The following is a 21,647-nucleotide window of genomic DNA, read 5'->3' on the forward strand; positions in this document are numbered from 1 at the left end:
TTTACTGCAGAGCACTGTATTGTCAGTTCTTCTGGCTCTTTTCTTAAGATACCATTGTAGAAGAAAATTATGTACTTAATAGCTGGCTTTAATGTTTAGATGATTTTTAAGTTACTTAAACTATTTGGAAGAGAATCTGATTCTTATTGTTAATGTGTAAGTTAGCTGTGCATTGTTTGTGTGAACAAAGAACTGTGTGTGATCTGGTTTTGGGAGCAGAGTGTAGTGTAGATTGTCCTATTTGAAATCAAGCAACATAAAATTCTGTTTTGTGTACAGCTAAATAATCAAGAACTGCCAGTTGTAACAAACAACTGTTTCCTGTATACTTACTGACACAGTACCACAGGCCCTCATTTTCTGTGAAACTGTGACATGGTGTGAAATTTAAGGTTCAGATAAATATTTATTCGTTTAGAGGACTGGAGGATTTTTAGATCAAATTAGCGTGCAGTGTGTCAGCACACTTTGCCAGCAACTCAGTTTTTTGTTGAACTCTTTATACAGGAAAACTTTTTGGATAAGTGAACTGAGTATTTACAGTTGCATTATCTGCATCCTTTGGGGCTGCACTTATGTTTTTAAATATAGTTTGTTATTTCTTTTTGCAATACATACTTTGTTTTAAAATTGTACTTTTTGAATCCATGAATTTCAGGCGATTGAAGACGGCAATTTGGAAGAAATGGAAGAGGAAGTTCGGCTTAAAAAGCGGAAGAGACGAAGAAATGTGGATAAAGACTCTGGGAAGGAGGATGGAGAGAAAGCAAAGAAAAGAAGAGGCAGACCTCCTGCAGAGAAATTATCACCTAACCCACCCAAACTGACAAAGCAAATGAATGCCATCATTGATACAGTGATAAACTACAAAGACAGGTGAGCACTTTCTCTCTCTTTTCCCCCTACCCTCCTGTCCTGCTTCAGTTTTATTTTCAGGCTTCAGAATGAATTGCTTACACAGCCTTTCTGAAAAGTAGTTCCTCTTAGGGCTTAATCCTGGAAGTCTTCCTTAATCATAGAATCATATAGCATCATAGAATCATAGAATGGCTGGTGTTGAAAGAGACCTCAAAGGTCAGCTAGTTTCAACACTCTGCTGTGTGCAGGGTGGCCAACCAATAGACCAGGCTGCCCAGAGCCACATCCAGCCTTGCCTTGAATGCCTCCAGGGATGTGGCGTCCACAACATCCTTGGGCAACCTGTTCCAGTGTAAATAGAATGTAGAGAGTTTAATGTAGAGAGTTTAAATTTTGAAGACCCATCTGATAGAGCTTGTTGAAATAAAAATATGTATTAAAAAAAAAAAAAAAAAAAAAAGCATTGAGTTCTACTCAGAAATGAAGTCATCCTGTTTAGGAGGTGTACTTCAGAACATGCAGCTTGAGAAGGATTTTCCTTTAATGAATGGTACATCCTGTATTAATATCTCTTCAAATATGTATTTGAATTAATTAACCATTAATATGGATTTGTTACGGCAAGTTCTCCCCATGACCTGTTAGATTACACAAAACATGTAGGCTCAGTATTTTGAGCTCTTGATCTACCAAAGGAAAAAATGTGGAAATACTGGGAATAATGTGTTGTATGCATTTGAAGTAGAAGCCTGGTCATCAAACCATTTCAGCATCATAAAATAATTAATCGCTTAACCTTAGGAAGAAATGTGGTTCTAAACCAAAATATGACTTGAAGATTTTTTATTTCGCAGACTTTCAAATTGAAATCTTTGCTTCAGGAGGAGAAAATTAAGAAGTTGTTAGTTAATAGCACCTTTGAATCAGATTTGTTTCAGGAAGTTGTGGTTTTGAACTCTGCTTCTATTTCCCAAATCTTAGTACAGCCTTTTTATTTATGTATCCTTTCTTAACCATACGTTGAATTAGATGTGTCATATAAAGACTGATCTTAGCTAAATTAATATAAAATGCATTCAGAGACAACTGTGAAGTGTTTGCATTAGATGACCCACACAAAGTAACAGTACAATTTTTGCATGTAAGGAAACTTTCAGAGTTTTTGATGGGAAGTTGCACTTCTTCATTTTTGCAGCTTCTATTCTAGATACGGCTGCAGAAAGTTAACTTAGATAGTATCTGGTGAAGGATACAGAGCCTGATTTCTTTGGCACATTAACTGTTGAATTGAATCGTTCTGTGATCTGGGGACTTTCCAGAGTACTTGTTAAAGTTTGTTTTATCAGAAGAGAATTCACAGCAGTGACCAGGATGAGCACAATGCTGACGACAAACTTAATATATTCATCCATAGTATACTCATCTCGTGAAAGACTCAAAATGAGCAGGCAATGTGCACTTGCAGGCCAGAAGGCCAGCTGTGTCCTGGGTTGAATCAAGGGAAGCATGACTGGCTTCTCCTAAGTCCCCATCTGGAGTACTGCGTCCGGTTCTGGGGCAGTCAGCACAAGGACATGGAGCTGTTGGGGGCAGGGGGGCGGGGGGTCCAGAGGATCTGAGGGCTGGAGAACCTCTCTTATGAGGATAGGCTGAGGAAGTTGGGGCTACCAGCCTGGAGAAAAGAACGCTCTGGGGGGACCTTGTAGCAGCCTTCCAGTACCTGAAGGGTCCTAAGGGAAGCTGGGGAGGGATTTTTCATAAGGGCATGCAGCAAAAGGATGAGGGATGTGGGGAAATGTCTTTAAACTGGAAGAGGCTGATGAGACACCGAAACAGGTTGTCCAGGTGAGGTTGTGAATGCCCCCTCCCTCGAAGCAGTCAAGGCCAGGCTGGATGGGGCACTGAGCCACCTGGTCTAGGGAGAGGTGACCCTGCCTATAGCAGTGGGACTGGAACTAGATGATCTTAAAGGTCCCTTCCAACCCAGACCATTCTGTGTGTCTATGATCTTGCTGTGACTTTCTAACAGAGAAGCTGAAAAAGTGTTTAAATTTCAGGATTAGTGATCAGGGAATAATAACAAAGGATTTCTCATGGTTTGGCTCCCCATCCTGGAGCTTTTTCCTAGCTAACCTGCTTCTGATGGGAGCTTCTACCTCTCAATTCAAAAATAGCAAGCATGCTACTTCCAGGGGCCTCCTGTATAGCATTAAACTGTTACTGGGGATGGTTACTGATAGTAACTGATAGTTACTGGGTAAATAAAAAACTGTGTCCATTTCTTCTTCCCCAGGAAGTTTGTATCTGATTTCTGCCGTACAAGTAACTGTGCTGCTTGTAGAGAAAAGGCATGCCAGTCACTATCCTAGGAGCTTGTCTTTCAATTCTGCAAGACAGAATCATTTGCAACTTTAAAATGTATATGGAGCTGTAGTCTGACAGAATTTAAAAAAGCTTCTCTACATGTTTCTCTACATTTGAGAAGAGCTCACACATATATAGGGTTTTAGTTGACTGATTTTGTGTGTGTGTGTGTGTCTGCACACGCACGTGTGTGTGTGTGTGTGGATGTTCTGGTTAATGTTAAGGTGAAGAAGGAATCTCCAAATAATTTCTTAATTGTTATCCTGTCCTTGAGTTCTGTTATAGCCATTTGGTGAGAAGTATACTGTTTTCCTTGCTTACTCTAGAAGTTTGAAACAAAATAGAATGGGTTGTCAATGTCTAGGAGAGCTAAAAGCTATAATACAGACAACAATAATAGAATCATTGAATGGTTTGGATTGGAAGGGACCTTTAAGATCATCTAGTTCCAGTCCCCCTGCTGTAGGCAGGGACACCTCCCGCTAGACCACGATCCTCAAAGCCCCATCCATTTTGAGGGATCTAAGCTTTACTAACCAGCACTACGAGCTGCAGTCATTAAAATAAGGTCAAAGAGAGATTGGGCAAATTAGCAGCATTTAAAACAAGTATTTGGTGTAGAGGAAAGCAGCATATGATTCTTTTCAAAACAAAATTCAGAAGTAGATACCTAACTAGTTGTAAAACCCTTTTAAAGAATTCTATGCAAGCCATGAAAGTTAGCATTGAGGTCACATCCTTGTGGAGGTATATCCCGTTTAATAAAGCAAATGGTAAAGACGGACAAAATGAATTCTTATGCACTGTTAAAATCTTTGGCTCTGTTTGGATACTTTGTAGTGAGAACTGTTGAGCACTTTGTCAAATTCATGCTGCTACATCTTTCAGGCAGCTGTGCTTTGGATCACACTGTTGGATGATGTTCTTCAGGCTCTTCTTTGTGTTGATAAGCATTTATCTTAGTACTGCTGAAACAAATAGTCATAACTGAATTTACAAAACTGTGAAGTAAGTGCTGTGGAGAAGTAAAAATGTGTGTTGAAATCAGTGTTACATTCTTAAATTTTACGTATGCTCTATTACTCAGCTTTGAGTATTGAAGGATAAAATATGTTACCAGCTGTAGCAGAGCAGAACTACGGATGCAGAGCAATTTTCTCTTCTCTATTATAAGTGAAACCTATATAGTTAGTCTAAATTTCATCTGTAATGGTTTAGACTGGAGAATAAATCTTCAGCGGAGGAAAAACAACATAGAAAGATGGTCAGAATCACTTAACGTCTGGGAAGAATGTTCTAAGTAAGGCTATGACAGAGAAAAAAGATTTTTAAGATTGATCTTAAAAATGTTATCTTTTCTTACTCTAGATTTTCCAACTTTTTGCAGCATCTACTCAGAATACAGCTGTGGAGAGTAATTTTGGATTAAGTAATCTGGTTTCTTCATCGTAAATTAAATGGACAGATGGAGGAAAGAGTAGGGTTTGATAAATTAAGGAAAACAGCTCAGTTAACTGAGGTTTTAATGTGAATGAGATCTGAATTTGCTAAGGTAGAAGTATTGTGAAATGTTAATATTAAAATGAAGGATAGTCTTCTGGGAAAAGGTTGATGCTTTAGCTAGATGAAAGAGAAGAATAAAGGCTGTTTCTAGAAAAAAAATGGTGAAGAAATCTGAAACTGTTTCAGAATTGTCTTTTTGAGAAAAAGAAGTGAGAATTCCCAGAAGTAAGTTAAAGCTTGCAGGAAATATTGAACATTCTGGAAAATATTTCTTGATTTATATTAATAAAAAAGGAATAAGGAAAGATGTAGTGTGCAGTGAGGATGACACAGTAAATAAATCATAGAATCATAGACTGGCTTAGGCTGGAAGGTACCTCAAAGTCCATCCAATTCCAGTCCTGTGCCATGGCATCATTGCCAACCCACTAGATCAAGCTGCCCAGGGCCCCATCCAACTTGGCGTTGGGCACCTCCAGGCATGGGACATCCACAACGTCTCTGATCCAATGCCTTACCACTGTCCAAGTAAAGAATTTCCCTCTAATATCTAAATCCTCCTCTTTTAGTTTCAAGTCATTTCCTCTTGACCTGTCACTATCAGCCTGCTGCTTATGAACTCGGCTCAAGTACTGGAGGGCTGCAGTATGGTCTCCCCAGAGCCTTCTCCAAGCTAAGCACTCCCAGGTCCCTCATCGTTTCTTCATAGGACAGATGCTCTGTGGCCTGCAGAACTAAATGAATGCTTATTTAGCTCTCATTAAGGATAGTGATATTGGTTGTGAAGACAAAGGGATAGTTTAAGGGGATAGAGAGAATGTAGATAGGAAAATTACAAGGCAATGAAATATTAAAAGAACTCTAGCATTTAGCGCAGAGAACAGTGTTGCCAGTGAGGAAATACCAATATCATTATATGTGATAGAGTTAATGTTACTTAAGGAATACCTTCATTGATTAAGGAAGATTAGTTTATACTTTAACTAGTGTAAATAGCTACTGTAGTGATAACTAGGATGGGAGAGTCTTGCAAGAGGAAACAGGGTTTTTTATTTATCCTCATGCTGCACAGTCTGGGAGGAGATGATGATTGCTTTCAGTAAATTCACCAGAGAAACAAAGAAAGCATGAACACTGGGAGAATGTGGAAATAAGTAGAATACAGAATGGTGATCACAAGGTTATGTGAAAGTAAACAGTCAAGAATGCATTCAAGTTAGTAACTAAAAAGAGTTTTGCAGCAACCTTCTGTAGGGAATAGAGAAGCAAAAATAGCTATCTAGATTTAGGATTTATTCCTTGATTAAAAAAATTCATGTGATTGCTTATTAGTAGGGTCTTAGATTCAAGGACCTGAAAGCACATTGATTCTGATCCTCCAGTGTAAAATGGGCACATTTCCTTTACAGGCTCTGCGTGTAATAAATTTCAGTATATTTTAATTTGATATTTTGTTGAAATTACTTCTTGACTTCCAATAGTATTTGGATGCCTTTACACCTTCGGTACGTCATTTTAATCTTGCTGTATAAATCACCTGTTTAAAAGAGAGTGCATCAACCCAGATTATTGTCACTCATTTCTAGTTTTGATGATTTTGATTTGTCTTCTCCTCCCTCTAAATTAGGAATGCCGACAGGATTGCATAATATAGAGAATAACGTGTAACATGCACGCTGTATTTTTGGAAAGCAGAGTTAATGTGGTGGTCCAGTTGAAATTCTTTAGCCTTTTGAAGGGAAGAACAGTTTTACTGGAGAGAGAGGTTTATTTGTTTTGTGACAAAGGAATTTGCATACCACATGCTTGAGCTTTGCATCATGCACATGAATGCCTACCTCCAAAAAACATGTTTTTTCTTCCTTTGGAGGTTTTTTGTTGTTGTTTTGTTTTTGTTTTAATTATTATTGTAGAGGAAGACAAGCTGTGAAGGTTGCTTACTTTCTTGATTGTTGCAGTTAGGCGGGAAAAAAAGAATGGTGCTTCCTACCTTATAATCCTTCAGCATCCATACAAATCTGCAGTCCACTTCTGCCTTGCATGAGAGTTTACAGTTTAGGTTCCTGTTGGTGTTACCTGCTGCTTTGCATTACCTTTGTTTAGATAGAAACTTTATATTTAAGAGAACCATGACCTTTTCAGGTCAATTATAGGCAGTGATTTACATTTGTGATCCAACTCTTCACTGCTCATCAGCCTTACCTAGAGTAAGGACATAAATGCTGTGCCTAGTAGCTTCACAAAGCTTCCACCTTGTTGTGAGTGGCTGTTGACCACATTTAATAAAACTGATAAGAAAACTGGAGGCTGGAATTGTTGTGTCCTACCTGTGTTTCCTGCTTCATTCTGTGATTCCTTGTATTATTATCACTGCCTGTTTAAAAATAAAATGTTTAAATTGGTGGCTATAGTATTCTGATTTTGATAGAGCACAGCTCTGGGAGAGAGTGTTTTTCTCTTTACATTAAATGAATTTTTCTTTCAAACTTTCTCCAGCAGTTTTCTCAGGTTGGCAGTTTTTAACTACTGTAATATGTGAGTAATGTAATTAGCCATTGCTGATCTAACTGTTAATTAATTATGCCAACTGGTACTCAGTCAAGTATTCAAACATGCAAAGGAAATAATTTTTATTTATAGTCAAGCCAAAGCTGTGGAGTATATATCCATATCTCAGGAATATTAGTTACTATTTGTACTCATTTCAATTTCAATGATAGGGACAGGTCCACCATTTATTACTGTGGTCAGTTTCAAAAAAGATGAATCACTAAATACTTCCAACAAAAATGAATAACCTCCCTGCCTATGTGGATTACTCTTTGATGTTGAACATAGTAAGGTGACTCTTCATTTATTTTCTTTAAATTCTTTAGAGACACAATTGGTTTTTTTTTGGTTTTTTTTTTTGAATGTTTGTTTGTTTAGCGAACATCATTTTGAGTTTCACTCACGCAGGTGCTGTGATTTGTTTACTGTGTTTCTGGTTGTCAGCATTCGTTTCAACCACTCTACATTGGATTTCAGTGTTAACAAAGAAGTGTGAGATTTGCTAGAAATATGAAGGCATCATAGACCTTCATCTTTGCAATTGTCTCTCTCTTTTGAATCCTAAACAGAAAGTGGTTTGATAGATGGGTTGCAACTTGCTTCTGGCCCCATACTGCCAGGGAAAAGGGAAACAAAACCAGATATGCATGAATTAAGCCTAATTGTTCGTGCATTTAATTCTACTAACAATAATACCAAATGAGTGGAAGTATGTACTTACACTCACATTGTAAACAATTCCAACGTAAAATTGGAAACATTGAGCACAAATACTTCCTAAGCAAAAATCTTTTAAAAAAATTAGCAATATCTCTTAATGAGTTTTAGCTTGCTTACCATTCAGTATTTACATGTGACCACATAGGACTGATGCAGTGAGCTGTCAGCCTTGGCTGTTTCACTGTCAGCTCTCATAATTTATTCTGATCCTTCTTCCCTCCAGCATGTATCCTGCTAGTTGCCAGGCAACTGTAAGTGATTTTTTTACTGCACATGCAGTAGTTCTGCAAGTTGTTATTTTTTTCTAATTGTAAAAGTGAGGATGGGGATTGAAATCTGAACATTGCTTTAATAATGATTAATTATTAATAATTTGCTCCATTTGTACGACTAACACAGACCATGACTGTCAGAAAGTGTCAGATGATTTTTCAGTATAGGCAAAGAGCAGAAGATAACAGTCCTTGTGAGAGGAGATTTTATAAAAATGGTACAACAGAATAAGCTGTTATTGATCTGCGTAGACAAGATCAGGCATTCCTTTTCTGTCTGTTGCATATTTCATGCCCTTAGTGCTTTGTTGTTCCTTTTTTTTTTTTTTTTTTTCACAACCTTAAGTGATTCTCAGTAATTAATTACATCAAGCAAAAGCTGGAAGGTTTTCTGTGGCATTCTTAGTTTAATAGACTGTGTGAGCAAGCTGCAGTTGGCTAGATTTATACCTTGAAAATAGAATATTGCTGTGTAACAGTTTACTACTGTTATATTTTTCAAACAATACAATATAAGGGTGTGTGCAAGTATGAAGAAAGGGGGGGGAAGAATTTTGGAGCTATTGAATAAAAGGCTGTGTAATTATAGGAAACTTTTTAAATAGTGCAAATATACATAATTTATTTCAGAATCTGATAAAAATTAGGATATTATTAGTAGCTGTTCATACTTAAATAATATTGTTAGACTCTGAAATGTATGAATGAAATGAAGCAACATCTGCTTCGGTGGTTTTCTATTTCTTCTCAAATAGATGTCTTTGTTAGAAGGAAGCTGCTGAATTTCAAAATACAGCAGTGATAACTCAGTATTTGCATGCCAAATCCAAATCAGCACCGTATAAAGTTTTGAAAGCAACTATGTATTTTATAAATTGTGTAGTGTGTTCTTGAAACATTGCTCTTAGTAGTCTGAGATGAAGACAGATTCTGTTATCTGATGTGACATTGTCACTCACAAACATCATTAACAGGATCAGTAACTTCAAATGTAGTATAAATGACTACCACTTCAGCAGGAGAAGTATTAAATTAAGGAATTTTACTCTTTATTGTAATTCACTGCTGAAGGAGATATGAAGATACAATGGCCTGAGAGCATCACAGTTATTTTCTGTCAGGAGAGAGATGGTAAAATCTGGGATGACAGTTTTGTTGTCATTTTTTCATTTTGTGTATTTCGGTAACAGAGAGTCCCAAATGAACTAGATTTATTTGGGAATGTTGGATTACGTGATCTCCAGAGGTCCATTCTAGTCCCTATAGTTCTGTGATCCGTTGGCTGAGGTTGCCAGTAAACTGTCTGGAGTATTGTGTGAGGTGCAAATGGTCTGTCAGGTTGTCTATACCAGTATTTGTGTAGTGTATATAGGTTTAACTCTTACCTTGCTGATGTAGTGGCACAGTACACCTTCTTATCTCACTGTGCAGCTGCAGCACCAAGTATGGTTTTGTACGTGCCATAATCTTTCAGAAACAGCCAGGGGGCTGGAGTCTGGCAGTTACTCTAAGCAGACAAGGTAACAGGTTCTGCGGCTGCAAATCAGAAAAAATGATGATGAGGTAGGGGCATATACAGTGTTAACATTGCATAGAACAGTATTCCAGATGCAAGTTGTCCCTAAGGATATCAGTTGGATGACATTGATTAGCAAGCTATGATTAGAACTTTAATATTATTGTCTCTCTAATGCAGAGTATATAATGAGCAAAAGCATTCTGAGAACAGTAGGAGATCTTGGATTAGGTGAGCAACAGCTGCTTAGGAAATGTTAAAGTTCTGTTCATTCTTATTCATTGATCTCTCAGGTTCCCAAAGCAAGTTTGTGCCTCTAAAAATTCTAGTAATAGATGAGACATTAGATGTGATAATGATGTGATAAGCAGGCATTCATAAATTTCACAAAGGACAAAGCTGTTCTGCACTTCTCACCATCCTTATCTTCTGTAGCAGAATTGCCTCAATTAACCTTTGATCCAGTATCAATTTAACATGACTGTTAATATCCCATGCTGTTATGGATGATGGCTGCGAGATTGAAGCTGAGATGGAGACTGAGACTAGGCAGCAGCCTTCTCCTTGCTCAATTCCTATGAATGTTTTGCATGTTAAGTTACCATCCAATTCCTCCTCTCACAGGGCTGTGAGAGAGGGAAGTATGTGAACAGAGCCAGGAAATGGCATGTGAATGCTCTGTGCAATGAGTTGCAGTTCTTCTCAGCAGAGATTTTTTTCCACTATTTTGATGTGAGATTCAAAAAGAAAAAAACAAACAAACACAACCTTACACTTGTAAGTGCCATCAATACCTTTAATCTCCAAATATCTTGCAGTCATCTATTGTATATATATACATATATAAGTAGCTGAAGAGCTACATGTGGGAAAATTTAAATAAATTAATAAACAAACCAGAGGGTTAACAATGGTAAGTCTGCAAACTTTAGTAGTTCCGGACACCTTCAAATAATATGACATGGTCCTGGAGAAACAGATGATTGTAAATAACCTATCACATTATTTCAGATAATTGAAGAAGTACAAATCACAGTAAAGATTTTCAGTACCGTCAGAATGATCTTTCCAGGATCCTAACACTCATTAATGGAAGTTAATAATGTATCTAGTTGTTCTGATGGCAATCAGCATCTGGTATAACCAAAGTCAACATGAACAAATGGTGCAGTGTGACCAGGAGATATGAAAGCAACTATAAAATGACTGAGGAACATAAACTTAGAGTGACTGGAGGGGAGCATGCTAGGAATCATGAAAAAAAGGTTAGAAAAGGGTAAGACTGCACTTGTCAAAGCACTACAGTATTCCTATTCAAGTCCTGATCCTGCTTCCATGAAGTTCCATGACACTTCTGATCCTCTAATGGTGGTGATATTTTAGGACAGGGCAGAAAGGTTTGTATTAAATTGTAAATCAATTATCTGTATCAATTTATTAAAATAATAATGAGACTAAAATAATTAAGAGATCACTTTCTAGTTCTTTGAAAGAAGAGGGGTTGGGATTGTATTTTTGCTGTTGTTGTTTGTTAATCTGTTTTTTAATGATTTGATTGTATGACCTGTATGTGTGAGGAAGTTGTAATAGTTCTTGGCTTTGTGTTTGGGTTTGTTTTTTTCTACAGCTCTGGACGGCAGCTAAGTGAAGTCTTCATTCAGCTCCCATCGAGAAAAGAACTACCAGAATATTATGAATTGATTAGGAAACCAGTGGATTTCAAAAAAATTAAGGTAAGAACGTTTTTGGAAGTGGAGATTCCTATATTTCTTTTTGTTAGACACTGGTGAGTATGAAGTCAGTATATAAATGACCACAATATGCATATTGAATCTACCTCTGTGTTTTGGATGTTAAACGTTATCACATCTCTTGTTATGAATTTTATTTCTTTTGTATCACAGTATATTACCTTAATTTCAAAATTAAATCAAAATGCAGCAGTTACATGAATGACACTTTCAGAGATGATGTAGAACCATAGAATCAAAAAATGGCCTGGGTTTAAAACGACCATAATGATCATCAAGCTTCAAGCCCCCTGCTGTGCACAGGGTCGCCAACCACCAGACCAGGCTGCCCAGAGCCACATCTAGCCTGGCCTTGAATGCCTCCAGGGATGGGGCATCCACAACCTCCTTGGGCAACCTGTTCTAGTGGACATCTCAATCTGGTTTTTGTAAAGAACCAATAAAGAGCCAGATAAAGAAATCTTTATCTGAAAACTCTTGTAGAAGAATATAGTAATCCCTAAACTAACATCCAAGCAGTTTGTCAGGTGGGTTTTAGGCAACTTGTTGCACACTAGATGATGCAACTGTAATGCTGTTCATATTGTAGCATATTGTATGTCCATGCAGAAGAGAAGAAATTGAAATTCCTTTTACCAGAAGAACTCAAATTTGTAGCTTTTGGCCCTTCCACTCTACACAACAATTGCATGTTTTTTATACTTATTACCCAATTGTGATTTTTTTAGTATTACGTTAATGATATGTTTTATTGTTCCTTTCTTTCTTTTAAATAGGCACCTGTTTTGATGCTTAAGTAGAATTTTTAAAAATAATGTTTTTTCAAATATTAATTCTATATCTACTGTTGTTTTTTTTGTTTGTTTGTTTGTTTTTTGGTTTTTTTTTCCTGCATCACTGCCTCTCCGTACTTCTCGTTTTCCTCAACAAATGCAACAGGAAAGGATTCGCAACCATAAATATCGGAGTCTTGGGGATTTGGAGAAGGATGTCATGTTGCTGTGTCATAATGCTCAGACATTCAATCTGGAGGGATCACAGGTCTGACCAAACTAATATTATGCATACAGATTTTCCCTTCCTGATACTTTTAGTTCTTAACTGATTATTATACTACGCCTATAAATGCTGTATTTTAATTCTTATTTTAAGTGGAGGAAAATGACAGATTGTTAGAATTATCCAAAGTTCTCTGGTCACAGCTGAAGTGGGAGCATGCAGAGAATTTGGTTTTGAGTCAAGTTCTGATATCAGCTTGTTTTGATCTGTCCTGTAGTTCCCAGCTATTGTAGGAACATTTGAATCTCTGCTGGATCCCTGTTTACGTACTTTTACATTGGTTTGTGCTGCCAGATTGGATGGCAGAAGGGGCAGGTATAATTGTACAGCTAATTCCAGTTGTAGAGGAAGTACTTAGCAGTGAACTCTCCAGCTCTGCTACTGCAAGATAGAAATTCAAGATCCAGATGTGAAGTTTGTGTATGAGATTTTATATTCTCTTTACCGTCAGACTGATCTTTCTTTGAAAGATCTATATCCGTTTTGAAACTTAGTAATAATTAATTCCAGTTGAGTCTCAGAGGTTTACAAAGCAAAATCTCTAACCTCAAATGTTATAAAGGTACGATTGTGCTCAGTCTTGTAAAATAGGAATGGAGGACGCTGATGCAAAAGGAGAGACTACAAAATGGGAAAATTGTCACACGATGTAGTGAAATGTATCAGAAGATATATGCTTTTGCAGAGGGGTCTAAATTGTGTGCTACAAATACAGTATTAAATTGAAGAAAGGACCTGAAAACCAGTTCAATAATCTGAAAGAGAAAAAAAAAAAAATTCCTTTCAGGAAGCCTAGGTAAATTTAGCTGGAGGTTTCGTGCGGCCAGTATTAATGCATCATCTGAATAACTATATGCTATTGATAACCCTTTGCTAAACAGGTGAATGTATGTGAAAAATTGAGATGTAACATTGAAACATGCAATTAGATACAGGATTGATGAATACAACTGGTCATTTTGTATTTATTTTTCTTCTTTAGAGACAGAAAATGCTTTCTATGTCATATACACGTGTGATATTTTTACTTTGTTAAATTATACAGAAACAGCCTTTAAACTTATCTGCTAAAATTATTTTAATAGAAATAGTGATGACTCAAATTGTGGAATAGAGCCTTTACTAAATGTCCAAAAGTAAATTACCAGTTTGCTACTTAGTCAAGTAGCAGTAAACTAGCTGTGAATTAAAAAAACAAAGATAAACCTACCCAAGAAGTACCACTAAAATTGTTGGAGGGGGGGATGACAGTAGTTAAAAAGGGAAAAGTAAAAACCAGGAGCTATGTGAAAAAAATAATTATGCTGATGAGAATGGCATGAGTTGCTAATCTGGAACTGGTCTGTTATTATGTGGAGTGATAGATTTGACAGGAACACTCTTGAATGGGTATAAGCATTCAAGATGTTGTTACTCTGTTTGGAAATAGTTCAACCAGCTTCAGAGTTTTTCTCCATGCTAGCATACAAATATTAATTACCAGAATTAATTACTTTTTTGTTGTATAAATCCTAAACAATCTGTGTCTAAGTTTCTGTTGTTGCTGTTGTTGATTTGTTTTGTTTGTTTAAGTTTCTGTGCTATATTCCTGTAACTTACTTTTTATTTCTAGTGAATTGTGGGACATTTTTCCAGTGGTCCTCCAGTTTTTAAGGTCCTTGTATTTGTTGTGATAGTTTAGTTCTACCTTTGCTGTGACGTACCAGTTTACTCGAGTAAACTGGGTTATTGTGCGCACACCCAAAACAAAAAGGCTACTTTAAACAGAGCTGTTCAGGTACACAGCAACATCAAGTGAAATTCTGCATGTTTGTTTTGCTAGTGTTAATGCATATTTCTTTTCCTTGAAGCCAAAGAGTTCCATTTGAGCCAAAATCTTAGGAGAGGTTTTCAGAGACAGACAGACTTGTTTTTTGAGGCTTTTGTGCTCAGTGAAACCTCAGCAGTTTCAAAAGTTTTTAACATTGTAAGGGTCAAATGAAAAACAGACATGTAAGAAGTTAAAACAATGCATGTCTTTTGAAACAGAAAAAAATTTGTCTTAAAAATTTGCGGTATTTTAAGTTTCTTTGTCACTGTTTTTCTCATTTTGAAGGAAGTTCTGCTGTTATTGCTGTTCCATTTATGATTCTTATTGGAATCAGTTTTATTGTCAAAGTAAGAAAACTTTCTATTTTCTGAATGAAGCTCTAAATCTTTCCTGAGTCATAATAGCCAGTGAGCATCTACAAACAATTCTGTATTTAGGAAGATAATGTTTTTTTAAAACCCCTTTATTTTTTCTATGACATTCTGTTAAAAAGTCTGGATCACAGTGAGATCTTAAAATATGTAATGGCTGGAGTTCAAAATACCATCTTGTGCTCTTCTTTAATTCTTGTTGTCTTAGAAATGTGTTTTCTCTAAGAAAAAATTGCAAGGCTATTGAAAGGCAACCCTAAGAACAATATGCTGGGCCTATGGGAAAGAAAAGGAAATATGTTCAAGAGAAATTCAGAGTCTTCTAGGGGCTGGAAACTTTAAAAATTTTAGGTGTAAGAGAGTGTTGGTAATGATTACTCTTGGAGGAAAAAAAACCACTCTGGGATCTAAAATCCCAGTAGTGGCACAAGACAAAAGGAAAAGAAGAGCCATTACAAAACAATCATCATCATTATGTATCTTGGGTGTCAGGTAACACTTGGCCCATATTTACAAGCCATCTTAACATCTCCTAACAAAAGTCACTGGAGTATTTATGGAATAGGAAACAGGGTACTAACTGCACTGAAAGTCACTTTTTATGAAAGATACTTGGAAATAAACTGAAAAAAAAGATTGTGTATTTCATATGAAGTACTCTGAACCAAGTTTTTCTAATTCTTTCTGAACCTGCAAAGTATGAGAGTGGTTTTATCAGTTTTAATGTACAGCTTGTATAATGACAGCCAAAAATCTTCCCATTTTTCTCACAAATAGACAGTGTTCCTTTATACAAGAAAATATTTTGTTTATCTGAAGGAGAAAGTGAGGATGAGGAAATCAAATACAGTTTGTGACCCTTTACTATTGCATATATAACTATTCTTAATTATCCAGTGCTTTGTCTCCTTGAAAAGCAAAATAGACAAGCTCCTTTGTTGAGATGATTCTGAAGTCCTAGTTATTTAGGGAGACTATATCTCTGTTAGGTTAATCTGAGAAATGCATTAAAAGCCAGGTGTGGCCTTCTTGTATATAGATGCTTGATGTTGAAGTGAAAATCTGGTATGACAGAAGTGCTCAGCAAGTTAGCCTGTGTTTAAGGAAAGATGTTAAGTTTGGGACAGGCACTGATTTTCCAGCCTTTTGAGATCTGCAAAAAAGGATGGGATGCTAGGGATAAATAAATTTCTTTGCAGCTGGTTTGGGCTTCTGGAAAAGCTAATGATAACTAACATAAAAGCTAGTCATTTGTTGCTGTAAAATATAGTACTAGACTTTAATCCAGTTTTATAATTGAGGTGCTTACTGCTGAAGGTTGTCATGTTGGGAGGTTTTCAATACTTAAAATGTAATGAAAATGTGAGAAAGCCCTTGTGGTAATAGAAACAATAAAGGAAAGCATTTAATTGGACAAACATTTGGACATTTAAAACAAGATATTTTAAGACACTCTTTTTGTGACAAATTTATTTATCTTTATTGACAACTTTTTTTTTATTCAGAAAATAAAAAGTCAATGTTGATATTTCTTGTAAAATTCATGCAACATCAACTGTTACTTGTAATTTTAAAAGACCATATAGTCCATAGGTTTCCAGCAGAAATAAAGGTGTGCAGTATGATTTCCTTTCGTGTTGCTTGATTTTACAGCTCTGACATAGGTTTGTATTCACATTGTAGATCTATGAGGATTCCATTGTTCTTCAGTCCGTGTTCAAAAGTGCACGACAGAAGATTGCCAAAGAAGAAGAAAGTGAGGATGAAAGCAATGATGATGAAGATGATGATGATGAAGAGGAGTCAGAGTCAGAATGTGAGTCCCGTCTAAACAAGGAAAATGTGGGGGGTAATTAGTTGTTCTGATTTCTGCTGTTAGATTGAGTTTTCTGTGGAGGAAGATAACTTCTTACCAAGTTTACTGCATTCCACTTGTCTTTTTTTTATTTTTCTTCTGGCTGTCTATTTCTAAGAGTTTAGTACTTTCAAACAGCAGAAGAGTTATGTGGGAATAGGTTTGACTGGCTATGACTGTTGATAAACCCATTTTGTCCTATTCACACTGTTTGCAACTGAAAGTACTAGAAAGGCCAAGTATAGTTTTGATCCATGAGTGATCAGACTTTCAGGCATGATGTAACATGAAATTCATCACCTAGTTAAAATGATAGTGCAAGTATTCTTCAGTGGGACAAGGACAGATTGAAACTCAGATTGCTTCAGAAGCAGGAGGTGACACCCGTTCATGTAAGAGCCAAGTTATGGGATAGGACAGAGCTGGACAGAAAGTTCAGCAGGTATTCAGGGCGCGATGCAGGAAAATCTGGAGCATGTATTCCAAGAAGGAGAGTGACTTCTAAACCCCTGTTGAAACATTCTGCCAGTATGTTCTCCCTTGGTTGAAATTATTTGTCTTTTCCATTTTGAAATCTAATCTGGTGCCTATATGCTGTTCCACCAATTAACTAATGTATTACAAGCGTCCTAGCATACTGATGGCCAAAATGGAGCAAGGATTGACCATACAAAAGACCTTTCTCCATACAGCCTTTCAGTTCTCCTTGTTGATTTGTGTTTCTTTGGTGGAGGCATAATCACCATACTTGATGTTCCTGCAGATTCAGAAATGTAATATAGTAGAAATGGAGGCATCTGTTCATTCCACTTTGTGCCATACAGTATTTGTACTCTTCAGCAGCCCCTTCTGTATGGTTACAGAAACATTAGAAGTTTGCCCTGAACTGTTCTTAGAAAAACAAGTAGCTCTGTAGAACATACTGTTTCAGAAGTTCATTTGGAAATCAAGCTCTTCATATGTTCTTCTGAAAGGTGTTTGTTCCAGGTTTGCCAGTTACCTCTATTTAGCATTCCTGTAGTTTTAAAATGACACAATTTTCTGCTTGTACAAAGAATAAACTTGTCTATATAGAGGTAAGAAAGTGTTTTTAGGTTTGCATCTTCTTATAGAACTAGGTACTACCTGCTGAACATGAAAAAGAAGAGGTATAATGGTTAAGTTATACTCCATAGCTTAATACAATATTGCTACAACAATCAAGAAGTAGAAAAGTAAAAGCAAGTATTCTGGTTAATGGTTCCATGGTCCAGACAAAGAACAGGGAGAGTATCTTTTGCTGCCACCAGGTGAAAATTTCTAAAAACAGAGACAGCATTTAGAAGTTGATAGGTGACCTTCAGTAGTTTGTTTTATTCACACTCATGTACACGTTACATTTTCTGCAGCAAAATCTGTGAAAGTCAAAATCAAGCTGACTAAAAAGGATGAAAAAAGTCGGGAGAAAGGAAAGGGCAAGAAGAGGCAAAGCCGAGCAAAAGCCAAACCTGTTGTGAGTGATGATGATAGTGATGAGGATCAAGATGAAAATGTAAGTTTTGTTCACTGAGACTGTGGAAGTGGTTACAGTGATTGCGTCTCTACCCTGTCCTGCTTGCTGTCAGAATTCTCACTTATTCATGCTTAAGCACATATTTAATCTGTATTCATCATCTTAAGAGAATTTGGCAAGGGTATTAACTGTGTCTGGGTGTGTTTAGGAGATCTGGTCCCAGTGCTGAAAGACAAGAAGTCTGGAGCTTATTTCTTGGAGCTGTTCCTACCTTCTTAGAACCTTTAAACCTTGTGGATTGTTTGCTTTCATCCCCAAATGAAAAATTCTTAGCTTGATTTTTTTTGGTACTAGAGTTGCTTCTATAAATACAACAAATGAAAAACGAACTCTTCCCAGTTGTTATTAAACATCTGGATAGATAGAAGTACTTGATCTTTCCTTACTTGGTGTCTTTTCCTCTCTAAGGAAGTCTGCAGCAACTGTCTTGAAAGAGAAATATTAGATAACTATATTTCTTAAGTCTACTTTGATGTGTCAATTTAATTGTCATCTTTCTTCCCTTTTCTTTCTTTTTTTCTTCTTTAACAAATTCCACAGAATAGCTGGCAAAGAATTTCTGACTTGTCTTGTGTCTCTTACCTCTAGGACCAGTCGGAAGCAAGCGGAAGTGATGATGAGTGATCCATAGGGTTTATTTTCTTGGCAGAACTGACCCCTTCCCCTTCTCTTCTCCCTTCTCCTATTTTATGCCCAGTGAATTCATTTTGTCAAATAGACATTGGGTTGTTTCTGTATTCTCTTCTCTATAAATTAGCTTTAGGATAGTGCCAGACAAACATATGATATCATGGTGTAAAAAAAAAAAAAAAAAAAAAAAAAAAAAAAGTTGTGACCAAATGGGCCTCAAAGATTTAAAAAACAAAACAAAAACAAAAACAAAAAAACCACAAAAAAAAAAACCAACAAAAAAAAGCTTTTGATGGAAAATGTGGGTTAGTAGTATATTTCTATGGGCTGGGTTTAGCTTGTTAATGGTTTGGTTTTGCCTGGTTTTATCATTTGATAAGAAGTTTTTAAGTGGCATCAGAAAGACAAAAAAAAAGTCTTTTGTAGCATTGATAACCAGGAGAAGCCGTTAAAAGTCACTGGTTATTTTATTGTTCATCAGGCAGTTTTTGAGGTTTTTATTTCTTCTGTATTGTGTTTCTTTTTTTTTTTTTTTTTACACTGTGGTACATATATGCAACTTTGTTTAATAGCTTATATTTGTACAGTAGTTAGCTTTCATCCATTTCGTCCCATTTATGTTTTTCCACTTATGCTTGACGATCTTCAGAAAAATGCTTTTTGAATTGTATCAAATTTATGTCTACTGTAAACTTTGCTTAACTTTTTTCTCCTTGATTAAAAAAGTTGGGTTGAAAAATGCTATTGAATATTGCAATCTATATAGTGTAATGGATGGCTTCTTTCATCAGACTGATCTTCTATGTTACCAATGTGGATTATCACCTTTTCCCTAAAGTGTACTTAATCTTTGCTTTCTTTGCACAATGTCTTTGGTTGCAAGTCATAAGCCTGAGGCAAATAAAATTCCAGTAATTTTGAAGACCACGGTGTTGGTGCTTTCTTAATAAAGAGATAATCTTGCTCAATAGATACAGTCGTGTGCTAATGAGTTCCACAAAAGCCTTCCTGTAGTAGGGATGAGAGTGCAGGAGGGTTGCCTGTAGAGAGGTCCAATGTGGCCTCTCCTGAACATGTTAAATTGAAAACTCATTGTGATACTATGGAATTGTCCACAGAGACAAAGCATTTGATGCATACCAAAATAAAAATAAAGCTAAAGTAGTAAAATATTAATTTGAATTGTAATTCATTACCTAATTACAATTCAAGCAATTAAGCAATAAATTAAATGTTTTCTTTTTATTTCAGAAAGTGTATGCCCACAGGCGTCAGTGGGCGTGAAAACAATCAGTTACAGAGGCAGACATTTATGCAGTCAGCCCATCTATAAATCAGTTTATTTAAGTATTCCCCTGGGGTATAAAGGTTGTGATGTACTAAGATGTGGTAGTGAAAGTGCTTGAACTACATAGTATCTACAGTTAATTATCTACTCTGTGTGGAAATCAAAACTTCTTGAATTTGACATACATTCAATAAAAAATATGCAAGCCTACAATTTCATGTGCAAACAGAAACTTTCTTTGTTGCCTGAACAGTTTTTCAGCGAGTGTCTACATTACATATCTTTATGCTGCTCTGCTATGTATTGACTACTTCCAGTGTTTTCCTCTAGCTTAGTTGAACAGTGATTTTTGTCTGGTACTCGTTTGTGTCTATTAGCCCCACAGTGAGAGAATTTGTTACCTTCAAAGTGCCTTAGCAATTTCAAGATTCTTTTGCTTGGTCATAAATCCACCTTGAGCAATAACAATAGAAATGAAAGCTTTCTCTCATGCTTATTTTTCTTTCACTGCAGAGATAGGTACTGTAATTTACATTATACGTACTTGCAAACAAGATTTGAAGTTTTGTGGAGCATTTACTTAGGCATACGCTTTCATGACCTGTGAACCTAGAGTTTTCTATGCAGTGTCTTAATATAAGGCAACTGTTAGTTAACAGAGCTTGGTCACACTGAAAAAGGAATCTTTTCCAAAATAGCTTTTTGCCAAAGACACTCTGCATATGCCCTATCTCAGTGGGAGATACTGTCTTTCACAGAGAAATACATTGACCTCAGAGAGACATGTTGATTCCATCCGTGTGTAGAAGTAGCTGGAGCAGCTTGAAGAAAAGGTCCTGGGATTCTTGAAGGATGCCAAGTTGAACATTTCTAGTCAGCAGTGTGCCCTTGTGGCAAAGAAGTTTAGCAGTGTCCTCGGATGCAATAGAAATGTTGCCAACAGGTCAAGGGAGGCTATCTTCCTTTTGCTCTGCTCTGGTGAGACCACAGATGACAGACATAGGTCCAGTTCTGTTCTCTTTAGTTCTGGAGAAACCTGGACATGTTGGAGCCAATCCAGAAAAACACAAATAAGATGGCTAAGGGACTGGAGTATCTGATGTGGAAAGGAGGAGGCTGAGAGAGCTGAGAAGGCTCAGAAGTAGAAGGAAAAGGCTCAGGATGGCCTTATCAGTGTGAATCAGTACCTGAAGGAAGACTGCAATGAGGATGGATCCGAGCTCTTTTCAGTGGGGCTCAGTGTGAGGACAAGAGGCAGTGGGTGCAAACGTTTCTGTCTGAACATCAAAAAACACTTTTTACTGTGCAAGTGACAGAGCACTGGCATAAACTGCAAAGAGGGGTTGTGGAAATCTTCAAAAGCCACCTGGGTGTGAACAAATGACTGTGCGTGGCTGTGGTTAAGGGATTGGGCAGGGTGTCATCCAGAGATGCTTCCAGGTTCAAACTTTCTGTGATTCTGAGATGGTTTGATATGCAGAGACCATTCCATATTCAGTGATAGCTTACCAAAATAATACATATATATGTATTACTTTTTCACTGTAA

At 36.7% G+C, this 21,647-nt stretch overlaps 1 protein-coding gene across 4 annotated transcripts in view; it reads left to right on the forward strand.

The window, feature by feature from the left end:
- Positions 1 to 19,733, forward strand: part of SMARCA2 (SWI/SNF related, matrix associated, actin dependent regulator of chromatin, subfamily a, member 2) — a 104,247-nt gene extending 84,514 nt beyond the window's left edge. For all 4 annotated transcript variants that reach the window (XM_048931497.1, XM_048931498.1, XM_048931499.1 and 1 more), the window contains 6 exons: positions 659 to 876; positions 11,411 to 11,516; positions 12,474 to 12,575; positions 16,458 to 16,590; positions 18,018 to 18,160; positions 18,770 to 19,733. In XM_048931497.1, coding sequence (XP_048787454.1) covers positions 659 to 876; positions 11,411 to 11,516; positions 12,474 to 12,575; positions 16,458 to 16,590; positions 18,018 to 18,160; positions 18,770 to 18,805 — 738 coding nt within the window. In that variant the 3' untranslated portion in view covers positions 18,806 to 19,733. The remainder of the gene's footprint in view (positions 1 to 658; positions 877 to 11,410; positions 11,517 to 12,473; positions 12,576 to 16,457; positions 16,591 to 18,017; positions 18,161 to 18,769) is intronic.
- The last annotated feature ends 1,914 nt before the right edge of the window (positions 19,734 to 21,647 follow it).

The sequence above is a fragment of the Lagopus muta genome, chromosome Z, assembly GCF_023343835.1.
Source record: "Lagopus muta isolate bLagMut1 chromosome Z, bLagMut1 primary, whole genome shotgun sequence".
Taxonomy (NCBI): Eukaryota; Metazoa; Chordata; class Aves; order Galliformes; family Phasianidae; genus Lagopus; species Lagopus muta.